The sequence below is a fragment of the Lampetra fluviatilis genome, chromosome 21 (genome assembly GCF_964198595.1).
Source record: "Lampetra fluviatilis chromosome 21, kcLamFluv1.1, whole genome shotgun sequence".
NCBI lineage: Eukaryota > Metazoa > Chordata > Hyperoartia > Petromyzontiformes > Petromyzontidae > Lampetra > Lampetra fluviatilis.
Window position 1 is genome coordinate 1,062,171 of NC_136295.1, and position 22,383 is coordinate 1,084,553.

At 54.8% G+C, this 22,383-nt stretch overlaps 1 protein-coding gene across 1 annotated transcript in view; it reads left to right on the forward strand.

Moving 5' to 3' along the window:
• Window positions 1-17,940: 17,940 nt before the first annotated feature.
• ODAD2 (outer dynein arm docking complex subunit 2) overlaps window positions 17,941-22,383 on the forward strand; it is a 34,330-nt gene continuing 29,887 nt past the window's right edge. The window contains exons 1-5 of the mRNA XM_078865830.1: window positions 17,941-18,222; window positions 18,401-18,640; window positions 19,092-19,249; window positions 19,570-19,765; window positions 20,746-20,852. Coding sequence (XP_078721956.1) covers window positions 18,414-18,640; window positions 19,092-19,249; window positions 19,570-19,765; window positions 20,746-20,852 — 688 coding nt within the window. The 5' untranslated portion in view covers window positions 17,941-18,222; window positions 18,401-18,413. The remainder of the gene's footprint in view (window positions 18,223-18,400; window positions 18,641-19,091; window positions 19,250-19,569; window positions 19,766-20,745; window positions 20,853-22,383) is intronic.

A 22,383-nucleotide genomic window follows, 5' to 3' on the forward strand; every position in this document is an offset into this window, starting at 1 on the left:
CACACAACGTTAACACAACAAAACCCCCACCCCCCCAGTGTGCCCCGTAACACAACAACAACAACACAACAGCAACCTATGTACAATTTGACAATTAACACAAGAAAAGTCAACAATACCACACACAACACCTTATAAGAAGCTATATACAGCCCGACGAACAACATAATAAAAGCGATTTCCAGAAAATGAACGCGCCCAGCGTCTCTGCAACTACACGCAGTGACGAGGCGCTCCAACTGCCTCGACTCCTCACGTGGCAGGTCATACAAAGTAGCGCGACCTGGCGCGAGTCCGTCTGGCCGGTCCGTCATATGGGACGGGACACTGACGACCGTCCGGCGGCTCCGGCTGCTCTAGACGGCGTGGAACGGGCCTGAAAGGGCCGGCCCCGCCGCGAAGATTCGGCCGCCGGTGGTCGGCAGCTGTCAGTTCCGAGACACCTGGGAGCAGATCAGGCGGAGACATGTGAGGATCAGGCAGAGACATTTCCCCCTTTGGGTCGTCGGTCACGTCACATGCTCGGCCCTCACGACACAATGGGAGGCCATATGGAGGCGAGAACGGTTTCAGTCGGGAGGGGTGGACGTACCACCGTCGTTTTCCCCATTTTATCTGAACGCACTGGGGCCGTGCAACGCGCACGACCTCCACGGGCCCCCGCCATGGCCTCAACAATTTAGGCGACGTAGCCAAGGGTGCCTGAGGGCAATGCAGCCAGGCCCTGTCACAAGGTTTCCATTCGTGCACGGACACCTTCCGTGCCCGCAACCGTTCATTAGCAATTTGGCGAGCCCGCGAATTAAGCCGTGCGGCCTCCCTTGCCTCTGTCAGCTTGTGAATATTGAATTTAATGTGTTCTGCCAATTTAGAATTAGTTCGTGGAGCGGACAGGCCAAGCTGCGTTTCCATGGGCGGGTCGGCTTCCCGACCATACATCAAATAGAATGGGGAAAAACCCGTCGCTGCATGGGGGGCCATTCTATACGCGGCAAGGACCCCCGGGACCTGCAGGTCCCAATCTACCTGTGCCTCACACGCCTGCTGGCACAGCATAGAAGTCAAAGTCTTGTGAAGTCTCTCCACCATCCCGTCCGTCTGCGGGTGGTACGGGGAGGTACGCACCTTCTTGGTACCCAACAGATCGCACACCTCTTGCAACAATTTACTCGAAAAAATTTTCCCTTGGTCGGTCAGCAAGCGTTCGGGAGCCCCCTTGTCCAGGACATAGCCCTGGACAAAGGCGTCCGTCACAGCCGCTGCCGACTGGTTGGCGAGAGGCCACGCCATAGGCCACCGGGTGAAATATTCGACCCCCACCAACAGGTATTTATTCCCTCTAGGCGTGACTGGAAAAGGCCCCAGAATATCGAGTGCAATGAGCTCGTTAGTGCGCGAGACCTGAATAGATTGCAGCGGTGGATTAGCTGGCACGGGCGGTGGTTTCCGTCTGGCGCACTCAACGCACCCCTTCAGAATATTTACCACGTCACTCTCCATTCCCGGCCAATAATAGTCACGCTGAAGCAGGGCAAGCGTTTTGTTGACTCCCAAATGCAAGAGGCGTTCGTGGGCCGCCAAGACAACCTTCCCCCGTACAGCGGAAGGCACCACAAGCGCGTGCCGCCGGGACACACTGTCCCATTTAATAACATGCCCTGCTTAAGTACATAGGAGCCGGTACGCTCCTGGTCCTCCTTGGGACCCCCCACCTTGCGGCGCAATGCTAGCAGCGAGCTGTCTGCCATTTGGAGACGGCCCCATTCACTGAGCGACAATGAGAGCAGCGAGTCCTAACCCTGAGAGGTAGCGGTAACATCCACGATCGGTGCGCCCGCGGTCGCAGCCAGTGCCCCCATATCTCCCGCAACCGGCGGTTTACAGCGCGCCGATCCCGACAAACACGCACATTTATGACAAGGCAACAATCGCGACAGGCCGTCGGCATTTGTGTGTCGCAACCCCTTACGGTACGTAGTCGTGAACTGATAGTCCTGGAGGACTTCCAACCACCGCGACAATTGGCCCGAGGGTTGGGCGACCCTCAATGAATACTGTAGCGCCGCATGGTCCGTTCGGACCGTAAAGTGACGACCATAAAGATATGGTCTGAACTGTTGTACAAAAAAAACAATGGCAAGCAGCTCGCGACGGGTGACCCAGTAGCGCTGCTCTGCCGGAGACAACACCCTACTACCGTAAGCGACAACTCTTTCGACACCCCCAACGACTTGGGATAGCACCCCCCCAATGCCCGTGTTGCTAGCATCCGTGTCCAGCAAGAAGGGACTCGCAAAATCGGGATAGCACAAGGGTGGGGCACCCACCAAGGCGTCCCGGAGGGAGCGAAACGCGGCTTCCTCCTCCGGTCCCCATCTGAACTTCACTCCGTTCGCCGTTAGAGCGTGCAAGGGTTTTGCAATAGTGGCGAAGTGCTCAACGAACCGCCGGTAATAAGAAGCAAACCCGATGAAACTACGCACGTCGGAAACTGACGTAGGTGTCGGCCACGAACCGACACAGTCCGTCTTCGCGGGATCGTTAGAAATCCCCGAAGAGTCGACAATGTGACCCAAGTATCTAACCGACTTACGAAGAAGGTGGCATTTGGCCGGTTTAAATTTCAATTTAGCCGATCGCATTCGCAAGAACACCCCTCTCAATCGCTGGAGGTGTTCCTCAAATGTTTTACTGAAAACAATGACATCGTCCATGTAAATCAAGCACGTATCCCATTGCAAGCCCGACAAAACCAACTCCATAAGGCTCTGAAACGTCGCTGGAGAGGAGTGAAGTCCCATGGGTAACCGGTTAAACTGGAACAGGCCCCCTGGAGTCCGAAATGCTGTCTTAGGTTTCGACTCTTCGTCGAGTGGCAACTGCCAGAAACCCGATAACAAATCAAGAGTCGAAAAATATCGCGCACCGGACAATGCATCGAGGGACTCGTCCATCCTGGGGAGCGGATACGCGTCCGCCACAGAGATCTTATTCAGGCGACGGAAATCTACGCAGAATCGCAAGGAACCGTCCTGCTTCTTAACCAGCACAATAGGCGCTCCCCACGGACTGGAGGAGGGCGAAATAATGTCGGCTTCTAGCATCTCGTTAACAGCCGACTGAACATGTTCCTTCTCAGCAGGACTCAGTCGGAAGGGATTTAGCCTGACCGGCGCCGCATCGCCCGTTTCAATGTGGTGGTGCAACAAATCTGTGCACCCAATGTCATACTTATGTTTACTGAACACATCAGAAAATTCTATGAGCAACTCGCGCAGCGCACCCAACTGTACCGCTGACAAATCGTCCGAGGCGGCGCACAGCGAATGGACCCATTCAAGGTCCTCCCTTGGCTCAACGTTCTGCGTGGGGCTCGAACCTGCCTGCGCAACCAACCGCTCATCCACAGGGACCCGCGCCGCGTGAGCCAGCACGGTGCCCTGCTGAATGACGGCTGGCCGCGACCCCGCGTTCAAAACCATTACAAACGGATCCTTATCAGCCCGCACCAAAGTGTGAGCCACCGACAAATCAAGACCCCCGACAGCCTTGTTAGAAGGACCCAAAAGCATGCCTTGTTCCGAAGTCTCCCTCACCCATGGTTTCCGCAACCGGAGGGGAATTAACATCTGTGAACCCGGGGGCACGTGCACGGTCTGTGTCGCCACCGCTTGTATCGTAGCGCACGCCGTCCGAATTTCAGTAGGGTTCGTCAAAAATGAAATCCGGCGACCCGATGGCAGTTCAATGCACCGCTGATCGATAAGAATTTTAATGGGCATTTTAGCAAAAAAATTAGTGCCCAAAAGACAAGGAACCGCCAAAGAAGACGAAACGAAAACGGGTCCCGACAATTTGATATCTCCAATGCAAATGGACGCCCTAATCTGACCGATAATGCCCAACGATCCCCCATTAGCGGCGTAAAATGGCACATCCACTGGGAGCAGCGGACGACATTTGACTGGGAGAATATTATAAATGAGGTCCGATATAATAGTCGCCGACGCCCCCGTGTCCACTAACAGCCTGACCTCGACCCCATCAATAGATCCCGTAACGACGGACGAACCCGCTGAAGCAGCCACAATTCTATGCCCCAATTCCGCCCATTCAATGTCTCCCTGGTCCCGGCCGAACCCCCCTCGCCGAACCGAATCCCCGAACCTTAACCGGCCCTCCTCCGCCGCAACGCGGCGTCCCATGTGTGTCGAGTATACAGGCCGAGCATGTGAGGTGCCGCGACTTTCCGGGGATTGTAGAGATGACTTGGGCCCTTGGTCGTCGTCCAGCCGAGCTCCCATGGCGCGCTGACGTGGAGCGCGGCACCCGGACGCCACGTGGCCCCGGAGGCCGCAGTTATAACACGTGATGAGGGTCGGAGTAGATCTCGGTTGCTCCGGCTTGCGGGCCGATCGCAGAGGCGACCGAGCCCCCGGCCTCCAGTCCCCTGGTCGTCCCGCGGTGAACACCTCCTCTCGTGGGCTGACGACTTGGGGTTCGGTGACTACCGAACCCGGAGCTGAGACGACGGCAGCGTTGCAGACAACTCCCTGTTTTCGTTGTAGGACCTCGTGCGCTTGAATACTCGTGGCGACTCTCAAGGAAGAAATATCGATCTCGTCAGCCGTGTTGATAGGGACCCCCAGGTCCTGCGCCAACTTGAGCAGCTGCTCCAAAACCATCGCATCTTGGCCCTCCTCGTCCATACGAGGGAACGCAGCATCGGCGAGAGCCAGCAACGCCGTGCGATAGGCAAGCGCGGTCTCCGTGGCCGCCTTCCGCCTTGCATAAAAATGATGGCGGCACGCCGAGGGAGGTCCGTAGATCTTGGCCATGAGACCCAGCGCATCCTTCAGCGTGGAGCGGTCCGACTTCCGTGCGGACCTGAAGGCCGCGAGCGCGTCGTCGTCCAGCATGGCAGGCAACGCCCGCAGCGCCGTAGCATCGAACCAGGCGGACATCTCCTGATGCGCCAAAAACCTGCGCTGAAATTGGCCCCAGTCCCCGCCTTCCGCCTTGAAGGCTGACAATGTGGGCAGGCGCTGTTGAAAGATGAAGTCGTCCGCCTCGTGGTTCCTCTCCGCCTCTCCGTCGGTGTGTAAGATGGCGGCTCCAGTGGCGGATGTAAAATGGCGGACCCCATCGCGCGCTGATGACGTCGACGCGCGGGCTTGGGTAACCGCCGCCACGTGGCGCTCGCCGTTCCCGCCAAAAGTCGGCGCCGATGCAATGGCGGGAATCCCCCATTCATTTTGGCGGGAATCTGCGGTGCGACCCTGTAGAATGTCCGCCGCCGTCCCCGCTCCTCCCGACGAGCTGATCTCCGCCAAGATGGACGCGGCGGCGAGCAGCAGCTCCGCCAGTCGGGAGTGCGCCTCGCGGAGCACGGCATCGGTCCCCGGTCGCTCGCCCGGCGCCGTCGACAGATCCTGTAGCGTGGGCAATTCTTCGTCCTCACCCCCGCCACCAGCGGGCCCGAGTCGTCAAGGTTATCCTCGCGGTCAATCCCGTGGGTCCGACGGGTCTTCCTTGTTTCCATGCTTGGAAGCCTGTTTCACTTCTGACGCCAGTTGAAGTATTGGAAATGACTGCAGGAAACTCCTTGACGGGTAACACACTTCTTTTATTAAATCTTCACTCGTCTCGATACAACGTGTGGTCTCTATTCTTCCGAGTACGGTCACCATACACCGGTACAACTCGTGACCTCTATTCTTCTTATAGCACACTTCACTCAGCTCGTGTAGACTCTGAGCCCCTGGCTAACTCCGTGCCTCTGGCTACACTCTTCACTCGTCTCGTGTAGACCTTATGCCTCTGGCTACACTCTTCACTCGTCTCGTGTAGGCCTTATGCCTCTGGCTACACTCTTCATCACTTGTCTCGTGTAGACCCTATGTCTCTGGCTACACACACTCATTACTTATCTCGTGTAGACCTTTCGTCTCTGGCTACACACTCATTACTTATCTCGTGTAGACCTTACGTCTCTGGCTACACACTCTGCATGCTCACACTGCATGCTCACACTACACTCCCCTCAGGGCTCTATCTCTCCGTCTTCAGTCTTCGATGGTTACACTCCTGCCTTACGCCTGTGTGCATCACCTTATATAGTCCCTCCTCCCGGGAGACGGAGCGGATGCGGACCTCGACGTGAGCATCGCTCCTTAGTGAACCAATCACGACGCGCTATCTCTACGATCCGCTTTCCCCCAGCGCGTGTTTCCACTCACCAACCAATCACGCCGCGCTGCCACCCGATCACTCCCTCACCAGCGCGTCACCGGCACCCAGCCAATCAGCACCACACAACCCACGATCCCGCGCTGACCCCTGATCCCTCACCGTCAGCGCGCGTCACCACACACCCATCCCATCACGACGCGCTGGCACCCGATCGCTACCCCAGCGCGTATCACCACTACACATGTACATCGGGCCCTCAGGATGAACGGATACTCTGACCGCACCATCCGCCAAGCTGTTTCTCCCACCATACAGAAACAGCCACTTGAAACTCCGATCAAAACTATCACGTTGCCATACATAGCAGGCGTGACCAAAAAGATCTCCAAAATTCTTATCAAACATAAGATCCAAGTCCGATTCAGTACAGTACATAAAATCAGTGATCTAATTCCATCTGTGGAAGATGTCATTCCTGACTTACAATACCCTGGAGTCTACAAACTGAGTTGCAGTTGTGGTGATTGCTACATTGGAGAAACGAAACGTCATATCTCTGATCGTGTCCGCGAGCACAAGTCAGATCTGAAACACGGCAAAACTGATTCTTCCGCTGTTGCCGATCATTGCTACAACACTGTGGGCTCTCATGAAATTGTCTTTTCCGAGACCAAGGTACTCTGCAAACCTCCTGGCTACCATCAAAGGTTTGTACACGAAGCCATACAAATATGCAAACATAGACATAATTTCAACCATGATGATGGGTACAAACTTAGTAATCATTGGAAAGATGTTATTAACCATGCAAAAAAGATTTAACTACACATATTTGGACCATCTTATTTGACAGACACTATTCTTCAGTTACCGTATAGTTTCTTCTTTTTTCACACACTGGTTTTTCCTGCTTTAAGTTTTACCACCCATATTTGGCAAATCTAGAATTAATCCCAGCAACGTAGCAAAGTGCTGTTTCATCTACAGCAGCCGCACCTTTACAGCAGCCGCACCTTAACAACTCTTGGAACCTCCCAGTTCAACAAGTTTACACAACAAAGGCTCATTCCTAGCAGCGGTTTCAGCCACACCATCTCTACATAACAAAGGCTCAGTCCCATTTACAGCAGCCGCACCTTTACATCAGCCGCACCTTAACAACTCTTGGAACCTCCCAGTTCAACCAGTCTACACAACAAAGGCTCATTCCTAGCAGCGGCTTTAGCTGCACCAACTTCACAATAATAATAATATCCAGGGGCCTGCCTTGGCTCCTCCCACCCTCAACCGGTATATATACAAGGACGGTTTTCTTGGAATGTCTCTTACTTGATACTGCAATCATGCTGTGACGGTTCCACCTGAAGACGGAAGCTTGTGTTGCCTCCGAAACGTTGTGATTTTTTTACTTTTATTAATTTACATTTATTACCTACGTGACTTTACTGAAAAAACCTAAGAATCTAAACTTCATTCGGTTTACCGTGCTGCATTAATATTCGCAGTGGGTGCTCCATATCGGACGCATCACTGTGACCTCTATGCCGTGGCTGGAAATGTCTTTGGACGTGGGATGACAGTGCCATTTTCATTTACAAGGCTATATTGTCTGTAGATCTGCCCTTTATTTGTCTGACCTGTTGTTATTAGTGTAGTGGGTTAAATTCAGGCGCACATTGGAACTTTGGAGGCAACACTCTTTATTAGCTAACACAACAGGTAACACTTAACATAACGACTTAAGGTGGTAGTCACCGTTCCTAACTTAGCTAACCCATGGGGGTACTACATCACTGAACCAGGACAGCCCAACACGTTGCCTGGTCCACTAGCAGAGACCGGAGAGCTTCATCCCAGAGATGACCCAGCAGCATAGCAGAACAGCCCAGCTCTCCTTCCACTCCCCACTTATAACCACTCCGGCGTGGCCGGCTCCGCCCCAGGCCACGCCCCCCTTCTCGATCCTTCGGGAAGGCCCGAGCCCCCAACTACGTGACCCCCCTGGGGCCTCTGGCCCCCCTTTATCCGGTCACGTGTCCTGTTGGGTTCACGCAGAGTATCACGGCCTGACACGACTTCCGTGACACCCGCCTACAGCCCCCATACCGAGCCGACACAATCGTGTCATTCTACTACACTACATCCTAACATTGGACAATACAAACACATCTGCAACGCGTGTCTGATTGTCTGATAATAGTTTTCAGATTTCCCACACAATTTTTTAAATGTAGCTTTCCCAAAGTGCCTAGAACCGCCCCGTTTCGTGTCTCGGCATCTCCATTCTCTACCATCTCTGTCATTTACAATTAATTACTCTTTTGTTAAAAAAAAATAAAGTGTAAGTGTCAATATAATTTTACTATGTAATTGCAATAAAAAAAAATCTATAATTGTGGAATGCTTTAATGTTGTCTGCCGGCCGAATCGCCCTCCAAAGAGTGTCTGAGCTTATTTTTATTTTGTACGGCTGATGTAGATGCAGAGCAATAACGACAAACTCACAATCAGTTGGGTCAAGCCAGATAACCGCGTCAGGAGTAGCGAACTGTATCATCGCCGTGATGTCTCCTTCGTATTTGTGGATCGGGCATTGCGTCGTTATACGTTGTTACGGTCTGTTCTGGATGACCACAGTCGCACACTACCGGAGAGTTTTAAATTTTACAGTAGTTGCCGTTTAGGGTAGACAATGAGCTTTGTGGAAGTTCAAACCAAAGGGGTCTTCTGCGTTAGGTTTTTCACGTGATAAGCCACTTTGTTGAGCGGCTATCATTTGTGGCCAGGTCGCTTCTGAAAAAAACAAGTTAATACCTCAGTTGGCTTTGTCTGGTAGAATGGGGATGGTTTAGTTGTATTTGGATGTTTTTGGGTGATCTTTTTGGCTTTCATGTACTTTTTATTGTTTGTTGTTGTAACATTATTACATGCCCCTTACTGGACACCTGTGAAAAAAGAGCCTGACAGCCCATCGGATTCCTCCTCCAGTGAAGAACGTAATTGTGGTGCCACAGCGACGGGGCCGCTCGGCCGAGCCAGGGAGCCGCCCGGCTTCCACCGCCGCACTGCCCCCCATCACCCCCCCCACATAAACACGCACCCGCACCCACGTAGGGCCTCGTGGTCGGGTCACCTACCCTGAGTTTTCACCCGAGGGCCCCCTAGGGGGGTTACCCCACGGTTTCTCAGGGCCAGGGAATTGGACAGGACCCTTCCCAGGCCAAGTAACACTGCGGCGCCGTGGGCGGATTTGAGATCGCACGACCACGGCGAGCTCAGAGAGCCCCGCAGTTAGAAACGCATACAAACACAAACACGGGTCAGCAAGGCAGATAGCTGGGATCAGGAACCGGGACGACTGATTGGTCGAAAGTTCAAAGGCCGGCGGGATCGCAAAAGAGCGGGAAATCCTAGGCTCAGGATTGGTCGAGAGACCAAGGCGGTCGGGACGGGGGCTCCTAACCTTTGATGTGAATAGTTTAAAAGAAAACGCAGGGGCAGTAGGGAACTCTCTTCTTCTGGAGTTTGGACACGGGGTCAGCGACGAAGGAGTCATCGGGCGAGCCGCTAGATTGTCTGCAGGACGATCTGAGCGCCGCAAGGTCACCAAGGACTACAGACGGTATCGTGTTGCGCGCCTTACAACACCTCAGAGCGGAGGGTAGGATCCGTAGGAGAGGGTTAGTTCGGGGTAAGGACGAGTAGGAAAGCGGTTTAGCAGAGAGCGCAGCATAGAATAGGGCTACACGGCACCAGAGTGTGGGTTAGAAGCGCCTTGCTGTCCCGCACACACACACGGGTGGCTCGGTTGGTTAGCAAGGGCTAATAAAATCTCGAGCGTAGTAACAAAACCGTGTTGTTGGGTGTTTTTGGAACGTGGTATTAGCGTGCACTGCATTCGCGAGTGTGTGGTCGTTGTACGCATAAAGGCCGTGGTCTCTGTACGATTGTGCGGGTACGGAGGTGTGTGCGTTAACGCCCGGGGAGAGCACTTTTGGTGTGCTGGCGTGACTACGCAGCCGTGTGAGAGGAGAATCGTCCTTGTACGATATTTGTGTTGACGTGCACGCGCGAGTGGGGGAGGGGACGAGTCGTCGTGTCGGCGTGTGCCCCGCTTGCGTGCGCTCGTTACTTGCGTAAGCTCTCGGCGTGCGTAATCGGCGTGCCCAAGGTGCGCGATCGTAACGTGGGCGGCCAGCGCGGCGCAGAGCGGCGCAGGAGTGGGTATCGCGTGTGGAGCTGTATGCGTGTGTGCGCGCACGTTCACGACGTGTGTAACACAGGTGCGCGATCCTAACGTGAGTGGTCAGGGTTGGGTGAGTGCCGTGCAGAGCTGTGTGTGGGTGTGCGCGTGCGTGGTTATCCATGCCTGCTACGCGGACCCGCGGTGGAGGGGAATCCTCGGGTGACGGCTCCCACACCCTGGGTGAGGAGCCTAGCGGCGGTTCGCTTAGCAGCGGGGGGGCGATTGATGATGTTAGTCCGGCCGTTAGTATTATCGAGGGAGGGATCTCGGGGGCTAGCGACCCCCACAAATTGGTGTCGGAAGCGGTACGGACCCCCGCGTTACCTCACGCTAAAATAAGACTGATATTTACCGGCCGGGGGGCCCCTTCGTGGAAGGCATTCGCCCGCAATCTCTTAGGGGCCAAGGAAATTAATGGATGGACGGACGCGCAGGCAGTACGTCAACTTAATATGAATCTTGATGGGCGGGCAGCCGATTTTGTAGAAGCGTTACCCGCGAGCGCACAGACACAGCTAGAGGAGCTGATGCGCCGACTCGATCAGCGTTTTGGCACACGGGACGAGGAGGAAGCAAAATCGGCCTTAGAGGCGCGCCGTCGCCAACCTGGCGAAGATCTCCGTGATTACGCCGAGGATGTGCGCGAGTTAACAAAGATCGCACGCCCGGGGTACGCAACTGAGGTTATTGAGGAACTGGCTGCCGAGAAAATCCAGCGGTACCTGTCTCGCACGGCGTGGTGGCAGCCAGACATGAGCTGCCCACGTCTTCCCTTTAACACCCTTGTCGAGCGCGCACGTAAGTGTGAAAGAATTCACAGCGAACGCGCGCAGCTCCGGGGGCTGGGACGAGAGCGCGCCATTGCGAGCCTGCTCTCGGAAGACGAGGAGGAGGAACAGGAGCTCGCGAGGACGGTAAGGGGCCGGGAAAGAGAACCTCCAGTGTCCCGCGAGACAACCCCGGGTTGGGTAGCTGGGTTACAGACCGGCATGGGAGATATAGCCGGCCAGGTAACCCAGGTGCAATCCTCCGTTGAGACCATCCGATCCGAAATGGGGGACCTACGCGCCACGGTGGGAGGGTTATCTGGGAGGGTAGCCCGACTAGAGGCAGAGTCGGGGCAGCGGCGTGCCGGAGGGGGGATAGGAAACGGACGGGGGGGCTCCTACGGGACGGCCCCCCGTGCGTGTTACCTGTGTGACCGGCGAGGGCATCTCGTGAGAGACTGTCCGCAGATCGCCCGCGCTAGAAACGCGCCGGGGTTAAACCCCAACGCCCCCTAGAGAGTGGACCATCTGGGGGTGCATTCGAAGCGGTCCCGATGCAAAAAGACGGTAATAATGGCGAGCGAGTGATCTCCACACAGGTTCCAACAACAACGCCCACGGAAACGGTGACTCCTGGCGACTGGCTACGGGAGCTGGTGGCGGGGATCACGGGGGCCACGTCGCTCGTGGAAGGGGAGGTAAACGGAGTGCGTACCCGAATTCTGCTGGACACGGGGGCGGTGGCCTCGCTCGTGAGCGCAGCGCACTGCAGCGCGATCGGGGTCGACGTGCGTCACCTGCAGGCACCGGACCGCGCGCTGCACACGGCGAGCGGAGCCGGAATGGGGCTGCTGGGGAGAGCCACCCTAGAGGTCCGCATAGGCAGTCAGGTGTGCACCCAGGAGTTCTACGTGTCGAGTGCGTTGTGTCACGAGTGTATCGCAGGTACCGACCTCTTAGAACGGCTGGGACTCAACGTGCAACCCCGCCAGCGATGCGCCACCATGGAGAGCAACGGCGAGCGGATACCGTTCCTGGGACGAGAACCAACGCGCCCCCGCTTCGCACCTGTGGTCGCTATCCTGGCGACGGCAGTCACCATCGACCCACTCACCGAGATGCTGGTGCCGATGGCAACATCCCCCACCGACCCCGCGCTCCGACCATCAGGAGAGGTAATGCTAACTCCTCACCCGGAGTTGGCAAAACGGTATGGGATAGTGGGATCCGCCACGTTGGTAAACGCAGATGGGGACCGATTGTTTATACGTGTGTTTAACCCACACAGTACCCCGGCAATGATACGACGACGCACCCCGGTAGCCACCGTACACCCCCTGCACGCTCGCCACTCGAACGACTCGGTGTTCGCACTCTGGGCGGAGGACCCTGGCCGCCCCGAGGACAGCCAGGATCTGGCCTGGCGGGTCGGCCCGACCCCCCGAGCCGAGATTGTTCCCCTGCAGGATGCGTTACATGTGCCTTGGGCAGCCTTACCTAAGGGGGAGGCCGATCAGCTGCGCGGGTTATTGCGGGAGTACGCCGACGTGTTCAGTGAGCACGATTCGGACGTGGGCCGGACCGACCTGGTCAAGCACCAAATTGACACAGGTGCAGCCCGACCCATCAAACTCCCCGCATACCGAGTGGGCGCGCCTGAACGGACCCAGATCAAAGAGGCAGTCACGGATATGCTACGCGATAACATAATCCAGCCCTCCGCGAGCCCTTGGTCTGCCCCGGTGGTACTGGTAACGAAAAAGGACGGATCGACTCGGTTCTGCGTTGATTACCGAAAATTGAACGCAGTCACCCTCGGCGACGCTTTTCCCATCCCACGCATCGACGACACCTTCGACAGTCTCGCAGGAGCGCGGTATTTTTCCACCCTCGATCTCGCGTCCGGGTACTGGCAGGTGGAGATGACGGAGGAGGATCGGCCAAAAACAGCATTCACCACCCCGATGGGCCTGTTTGAGTTTCGAGTGTTGCCGTTCGGACTCACTAACGCGCCCGCGACGTTCCAGCGGTTGATGGAGTTGGTGATGCGGGGCTTGCAGTGGGAACAGTGCCTGATTTACTTGGACGATGTGATAGTGTTCAGTAGATCTTTGTCTGAGCATTGGTCCAGGCTTCGAGAGGTGTTCCAGCGACTGCGAGCGGCTCATCTCAAGCTCAAGCCACGTAAGTGTTACATCGCACAACGCGAGGTGGGGTACCTCGGGCATCGCGTCAGCGAGGCAGGCGTGCACACCGATCCGGAGAAGGTACGCGCCGTAGTGGAGTGGCCACGGCCAAGGAATCTGACGGAGATCAGATCATTTTTGGGGCTCGCCACCTATTATCGTCGATTTGTAAAGGGATTCAGTGAGATTGCACGCCCTCTCACCCAACTCACCTCCCCTAAGCACCCCTACCAGTGGACGGGGGCCTGCCAGACGGCCTTCACCACTCTCAAAGATCACCTCACCCACGCCCCCACCCTCGCTTTCCCCGATTTTACCACCGATTTTATTTTGGACACCGACGCCTGCAGCAGCGGGCTGGGCGCGGTGTTGTCACAGGCACAGGATGGGACGGAACGAGTCATCGCGTACGCCAGCCGGACCTTGAGTGGGGCCGAGCTGAACTATTGCGTGACCCGCCAAGAGTTGTACGCCGTAATTTTCGCATGCAAACAGTTCCGGCCGTATTTGTACGGCAGGAGATGTCGCGTACGCACTGACCATTATGCTCTGCAGTTCCTTCTTACATTCAAGGAGCCGCGGGGGCAGATGGCCCGGTGGTTGGCGCAGTTGCAGGAGTACAACCTGCAAATCGAGTATCGGGCTGGCCGGACGCACGCAAACGCGGACGCCTTGTCGAGGCGACCCACGGTGTTCGCCGAGACGAGGGCGGAGGAGGCCTGCCCGTGTTTCACGGGGGGACGCTGCCGGCAGGCAACGGACCCCCGAGAGGCCGCGGCCACTGACCCCCCCCCAGCGAGAGAGAGTGCAGTGTGCGCCACAGAGACCCTTGCAGGTGGCACCGAGGATCCCGTCGACCGCCCGGCAAGCGCGGGACCCGCAGCTCGGGACCCGATCGGACGGATCCAGGAGGACGTCGGCTGCGCCTTCTCGGGCCTGAACGACGAGCAGCTGAGACAGACCCAGCAGCGAGATCCGGATCTGGCGGCGGTGGAGGCGGCACTGCGAGAGAAGGAGGATGCACTACCAGGGCCCTGGAGCGGTTTGTATGCCCGGTTGTGTGTGGAAAACGGGGTGGTGAGGGAACTGGCCGACGCTGGGCAGCCTGGGTGCATCTGCGTTCCCGCCCATGTGCGACCCCAACTACTACGACTGGTACACGACCACCCGCTCGGGGGCCATGATGGGGAACGGCGCACCCGGGAGACTCTGCGTCGCCAGTATCTCTGGCCTAAATTGGCACAAGATGTGGCCGCCTGGGTGCAGGGCTGCCGGGCCTGCCAGCAGTGTGGGCAAAAGCCGGCGAGGTACCAGGTACCCCTGAGGCCGTTCCGAGTCAGTCGGACGAATCAGTTGGTCGGAATCGACTTGCAGGGGCCCTTTCCACGATCCCACCGGGGCAACCGATATATTCTTGTAGCGGTGGAGTACTTCACCCGCTACCCCGTGGCGGTGGCTATCCCGGATAAAACAGCCCTCGTAGTGGCCCGGGCCTTCGTGGAAAACTACGTACTTAAGTGCGGGATCCCCGAACGAGTCATTACCGACCAGGGTAGTGAATTCGAGGCCGAACTATTCCAGGCGCTGTGCCGAGAGTTCGGGATCCAGAAGGACCGAACCACGGCATATCACCCCCAGGCAAACGGGATGGTAGAGAGGATGAACCAGACTCTGGCCGGGAAGCTTAAACGCATGGCGGCCGCGAATCAACAGGACTGGGACGAACACCTCCCCTATGCCCTGTTCGCCTACACCACCGCCGTTCACACATCTACAGGACAGACCCCGTTCCTAATGATGTTTGGTCGCGAGTCTCGCCTGCCCGCAGATCTGCTGTTCGGTGTCCCTCCGCCGCAACGGGAGGAAGGGAGCCACCCCATGGAGCACTTGCTGGAGACCCTGCGAGAGGCCAGGGGCCGAGCCTACCCGCACGGAGAGGCCGCGCACCAGCGGCAAGAGCAGGGCGCCCGACCCCGTATGGAGCCCCCCTTCTACACTGCGGGCTCCGAGGTGTGGCTGTACACTCCCCGCGTCGGTGCCGGACAGGTGGGGAAGCTGACCACCTACTGGCGAGGACCCTGGATTGTGAGACGGCAGATCTCACCATGGACGGTGCTGATTCAGGGAGGAGAGAGGGGCCGGGAGATGGTGGTCAACATCCGCCGACTGAAGCCGTGGCGAGCAGCCCCCGAGGAGGGGAGCCCCGCCGTCCAAGTACCCCGAAACCCCGGGGTCCCCCCACCCCCCGTGCCCGGGGGCCTCGCGCAGTATATGGGCCCCACGGAGCCCCGGGCTCCGAGGGGCCCCGGGCGGGGCCGGGGGCGACGAGGACGGCGACCCTTAAACCCCACCGCCTCTGAGTTTGTTCCCCAGCCCGCAGGTGCCGGAGACCGAGGGGAGCCGTTGGAATGGAGGAGGAGACCACCGCCGGAGCCCCAGGAGACGGAGCCGCCACCCCCGAGGCCAGCCACAAGGGCCGGGCGAATCCCGCGGACCCCGCGGCGATACCTCGTGGGGGCAACCCAGGCGAGGTGCTCCAGTCAACCCGGGACGGGGACTGGCACCCCGGGGGGCTATGTGGTGCCACAGCGACGGGGCCGCTCGGCCGAGCCAGGGAGCCGCCCGGCTTCCACCGCCGCACTGCCCCCCATCACCCCCCCCACATAAACACGCACCCGCACCCACGTAGGGCCTCGTGGTCGGGTCACCTACCCTGAGTTTTCACCCGAGGGCCCCCTAGGGGGGTTACCCCACGGTTTCTCAGGGCCAGGGAATTGGACAGGACCCTTCCCAGGCCAAGTAACACTGCGGCGCCGTGGGCGGATTTGAGATCGCACGACCACGGCGAGCTCAGAGAGCCCCGCAGTTAGAAACGCATACAAACACAAACACGGGTCAGCAAGGCAGATAGCTGGGATCAGGACCCGGGACGACTGATTGGTCGAAAGTTCAAAGGCCGGCGGGATCGCAAAAGAGCGGGAAATCCTAGGCTCAGGATTGGTCGAGAGACCAAGGCGGTCGGGACGGGGGCTCCTAGCCTTTGATGTGAATAGTTTAAAAGAAAACGCAGGGGCAGTAGGGAACTCTCTTCTTCTGGAGTTTGGACACGGGGTCAGCGACGAAGGAGTCATCGGGCGAGCCGCTAGATTGTCTGCAGGACGATCTGAGCGCCGCAAGGTCACCAAGGACTACAGACGGTATCGTGTTGCGCGCCTTACAACACCTCAGAGCGGAGGGTAGGATCCGTAGGAGAGGGTTAGTTCGGGGTAAGGACGAGTAGGAAAGCGGTTTAGCAGAGAGCGCAGCATAGAATAGGGCTACACGGCACCAGAGTGTGGGTTAGAAGCGCCTTGCTGTCCCGCACACACACACGGGTGGCTCGGTTGGTTAGCAAGGGCTAATAAAATCTCGAGCGTAGTAACAAAACCGTGTTGTTGGGTGTTTTTGGAACGTGGTATTAGCGTGCACTGCATTCGCGAGTGTGTGGTCGTTGTACGCATAAAGGCCGTGGTCTCTGTACGATTGTGCGGGTACGGAGGTGTGTGCGTTAACGCCCGGGGAGAGCACTTTTGGTGTGCTGGCGTGACTACGCAGCCGTGTGAGAGGAGAATCGTCCTTGTACAATATTTGTGTTGACGTGCACGCGCGAGTGGGGGAGGGGACGAGTCGTCGTGTCGGCGTGTGCCCCGCTTGCGTGCGCTCGTTACTTGCGTAAGCTCTCGGCGTGCGTAATCGGCGTGCCCAAGGTGCGCGATCGTAACGTGGGCGGCCAGCGCGGCGCAGAGCGGCGCAGGAGTGGGTATCGCGTGTGGAGCTGTATGCGTGTGTGCGCGCACGTTCACGACGTGTGTAACACAGGTGCGCGATCCTAACGTGAGTGGTCAGGGTTGGGTGAGTGCCGTGCAGAGCTGTGTGTGGGTGTGCGCGTGCGTGGTTATCCATGCCTGCTACGCGGACCCGCGGTGGAGGGGAATCCTCGGGTGACGGCTCCCACACCCTGGGTGAGGAGCCTAGCGGCGGTTCGCTTAGCAGCGGGGGGGCGATTGATGATGTTAGTCCGGCCGTTAGTATTATCGAGGGAGGGATCTCGGGGGCTAGCGACCCCCACATAATCAACCAGGTAGGGTGTTGACTTATGTTAGCCGACTCTCTGTGTTGTATTGCATTGTATTTCTAAGTTTACTAGGTTTGTTTTCTCATTCATTCGTACCTGATGATGATTGATTGTGTTGCAATCGAAACGTCGTATGGTATTATTAAATTTATTTTTCTTTCTACTTGACTTTACCGAAAGAACCGAAGAGTAAATATACTCTGATCCGTTTGACCTCCATTCAGCTCTCCGAGCTGACCCCCAAATAGGCTTCACTCGTCTCGGCCAATCAGAGGCGCCGGCCCGCACGCTGCGGGAGGCGTCTCCTCGTGCTCTCGCCCCCCCCGCCCCACTGCACACGCCCACCCCCCGCCGCGCTCGGCGTCTCCTCCCCCCCACTGCACCCGGCCGCTCCTCCCCCCCCCCACTGCTCTCGGCGTCTCCCCCCCCCCACTGCGTCCGGCGTCTCCTCCCCCGGCAACGCTTTGACGCCGTCGCCATAGAGATGGCGCGGCGGCGACTCGCCGGCGAGAGGACGAGAGAGAGGTTCCTTGCCGACTCCAAGCGGGTTTCCTCTCCGTCCTCCCGGCTTCTCTCTCCCTCCTCCTCCTGCGACCTTCTTGCTCGCCTCCTTCCCCTCCAGCGAGGCGTCTCCAACACGCCGCTTGCTGCTGCTGCGAGCTGCGTGCAGTGCTAATACTGTACACGGCGAAGTTCCGTCTCAAGCGAAGCGCAGCCGTGAGGCGTCACACTCGACACGACACGTTTACACAACACGACTCGTATATCTCACTATCACTAGATAGTCTATCACACCCCTGCGTACATTTCACTATCACACTACAACATTGATAACACTGTGCATAACGTTCACATACACACAGTACTGTTCTGTGTTGGGTATTTTTCTCAACAGGTGTCTCGCCAACATGGGGGTGTCGCTCTCTCGTGCGGCTCAGTGGACCTCCGGCAGCGCGAGAGGCAGGGTGACTTTAGAGCCCACACCAATGAATGAAGTCTTGCTCAACAGTATTGCAAACTATGCTGAGGAGTTCGGCAGCCTCCATACCCATGAGGCAGCACTCGAGTTTTATGAACCATTACAGTGGGAAACTTTGCTACAGCCTTCTGATTTTACACAAGACTACATTCCCAGGTACGGTTGATCGTCTTGACAGCTTCCTTAACAGTTTGTAAGGCTAACTCTTACCAATGATTATTTCCCCCATCATTTAAAATAGTGTCCTTAATTCATAATGTGTTTTAATACGTACCAACCGCCCATTACCACGTTTTCGTGTTAATGTTATGACATCCATAATATAGTTTTTTGGGTTAGATCGCGTAAATATAAATTTGTCGTTGAAACCCCCCACCACCCGACACAGCCAACTAGTAAGGGGTTGTCACGTAAACAGAACATGCCAATTCGCATTGACGAATTGTTTACGTGACAACCCTTACTAGTTGGCTCTGTCGGGTGGTAGTGGGTTTTAATGACACATTTATATATTTAAACGATCTAACCCAAAAATACCTCTATTATGGATATTGGTCGCGAAAGCCTACATGTTAAAATGCTATGACATGTTTGCACACACTGGCAGCGAGACAACGGTCGCATCCAAGGATACGAAACACGATGGACAGCCTCTCCTTTACCTCTCTGGGCAGACTGTCAGTGTGTCCAACTGGAACCACCTCTCTCGGTTACTGCAAGCTTCTGGGCAGCACAAGCTCAAGGAGGTGCAATCCTGCCTGGAAGGTAACCTATCGTATGCATTAATGTGTTAATTAATCTAATATTGCAGGTAATATCAGTCAGATTCAATGCAGTACACATATAAGTACAATATATAATGAAAGTGAAGTAATAAACCGTAGGTCATTCTTTCTACCCATGTGTCCTGCCCAAGCCCACTTTTACTTATACTTAATTTTACGTCTTTAATTCTGCATATTCTATCTAAAGAATGTACAAATTAAGATGACAAGGACATGTTGCATCACATTTGATGTTTCCGTAATGCACGGATGTGTGGATCTATCAAGTTTGATGGGTGATGTGTGTGTTTTATATTTCAGCTAACCGAGATCCAGTGACAAAGATACTTGGCAAAGGTTTTGCCACAGTGGAAGGGGAAGGCCCAGCGACATTGCATTTGCCAGAGAGGATAGGAGAAAAAGGGGACCCTGGAACAGAGATCAAGAAGAGGCTTCTGGTGCTGCTGCAGCAGTTTGACCTGCAGTTACTACAAAGCTGCCTGAAGCAAGTGGCCGAGTAAGAATGATAAGATTACAATTAATCCCATCAATGAAAGTTTTATTATACTCCAGCCAAGGATATGAATTCAACCATTGCTTCTGGAAACAAGCCTTTCTACTGTTGACATTAGCCTCAGGATAACAGTCTACTGTCCTTCATTGAATAGGCCCACATCTGATATGTGTCTTGGGAAAGAATATTCAATGGTATCACAAAGTCATCAAGTTCTTCACTTACATCCTGGACACGTAGCTAAGGTAGATTAACTTCAGATGTGCTGGCACTGATTGGCACAGGCTTATTTAACTAATACGATTCAATGGAAGTTGTAGTTGCATCAGAAGCCACCCTCACTAGAAGATGAAGCAGACAATTTTATTTTATTCATTGGGTACAGTTCTAAAAATAAAGACAAAAGGAGACATACAGGAGATAAGTGTATAAATACAAATTATTTGCAGTTACTAGAACTGGAATGCGAAGTAAAAAAGCAGTGGTCAGATGGAAAGATGTTGGGCCTGGATTGGCTTCTGTACCATGAATAAGGTCATAATACATTTTTTTTACTGCAATAATGTATTTAAAACCTTTTTGGGATACCAGCAATGATGCTCCAAAATTATTTGTTGTAACATCCTAAGCTGGATACTCTTGAAAAACTATCTTAAAGACCCAAAGATTCTTGTTTGGATGACATTACAAATAATTATAAATACAAAATAAAAACATGATGTCTAGGAAATGTATATGTCAAATCGTGCAATCACTATCAAAAGCTTATACAGTATTATTATTTGTGCAATTCAACCAATTTATCTTTTACCATTTATTTGGCACTGACGTCGCACATATTTAGATATTAAATATGTATGTACAGTAATTTAAACAATACTCCAGTTGTATTGTAATTTCTATCTAAATGGACTGTGTGAGTAAAGAGTACATGTGTTGTTCTTGTGCAGTAAATATGCTATTGTGCTTTCACGTGTTTGCAGAAAGGTATCGATGAGGCCTGAAGCAATAAACCATGAAGTGGAGCTTTTGCAGCCTTTGTCTGGGGACTCCACCAAATCCTTAATACGCAGCATACAACATATCTCAGGTATTGTAGGGATGAATATTTTCTGAATGTTAAATGTGGGACATGACAAGTCACATATCTCCTATATGTACTGCATGAATAAAACCATACACTGACATGCTTTTTGGGAAACCATTATTATCCACCAAATATGCGACAAAAGGAGAAGCATGGAAGTACATTGGGTTCATTTAGGGTAACACAAAACAAAAGGGGCGGTGTCATATTATGAACCGTGAACCAAACCATATTTTTCCCTTATGCTTTTGAGTTTATGTGTAATGTGAGGTTATATCCGGGTCGTTGACGGATTACAACTCGTCACGACGATTGGCTCTGCCGGTCCTGGTTCATAGCCAATGGGGGGAAGCCTAGGGGCATGGCCCTGACGTAATGGAAAGGTGACAGCTAGTTGTAGAGGATTGGTTCTGCTGGCTTTAGCCACAGCCAATGGATCGCGGATTTGCCATTTGCGGCTATTTTCAAGAATATAACCGCCGTGATGGGCAAGGTTTTTGGTATATATGTAGTGATTGTGTATGTCACTGTGGTGCTGGGCTTACGAAGCCATGGTGGATAATGTGTTGGCATTATGTATAGCCCGCTTACTGAGCGTAGTACCAGCCCTAGCGGGGCTTGGGTGAGCGCTGGTCAGCGCGGAGGCACCACATACAGTGTGCGGTGCGGGCTCCCGGTGAGGGAGCGAGAGGGAGTGTCAGCCAGCCAGGGTTACGTTGGGGCATGATACGTTGGTTGACCTGCCGACACATGACTGGATAATATTGGAGGGGGGCCACCGGTGGACGGGGGCCGCTGGGCAGTCACGTCGTATAAAAGAGCTCTCGTGAGCCTTCGGGAAAGAGCTCGAGAGATATAGAAGGTGGGCGTGGCGCGGGGCGGAGCCAGCCCCAGCCAGGGTGGATATAACGGGGCCTCGTGAGGGGCTCGGGGTTCTTCGTGTTGCAGTGATGAAGATCCACGTCGGGTTAAAGAAGCCTCTTGCCACGCGGTGCGGGACCCAGCTTGTGGTCCGGGCCGGAATAGCGAACCATGTCTAGTTCTGCCGTAGCGTGGCTAGATGGGCATTCAACACCCAAATGTAGGTTGTGGTATGTTATGTTGAGTTAATGAAATAAATAGTGTTGCTCCAAAGACAACGTCTGCAACTCAGTTGGACTCACTACATATATGATAGTCATTTGTCTTTGGCTTATGCTACAGCTGGAGTGCAAGAGAGGCCCTTTAGAGCAGTGGTTCTCAACCTTTTGTTGGTTACTTGTACCTCCCCTTGTTGAATTTAGTTTGAACCGAGTACCCCCTTGCCTCACCCAACATGGCTGTGAGAAATAAATGTATAAATAATGGACATCAATATTTTAACCAATCGTCTATTTTGTGAGGTGTTCTGACGAGCTAGTAACTGCAAGCGAATAAAAATAATAAATTCAATGGACGCTCTGCAAGCATGACATCATTTGTTCGCACTTGCTGGCTAATCTTGGAAACCACATTGTTTACGATGAATGAGTTTGGAAAGTTATTTAATATCGTT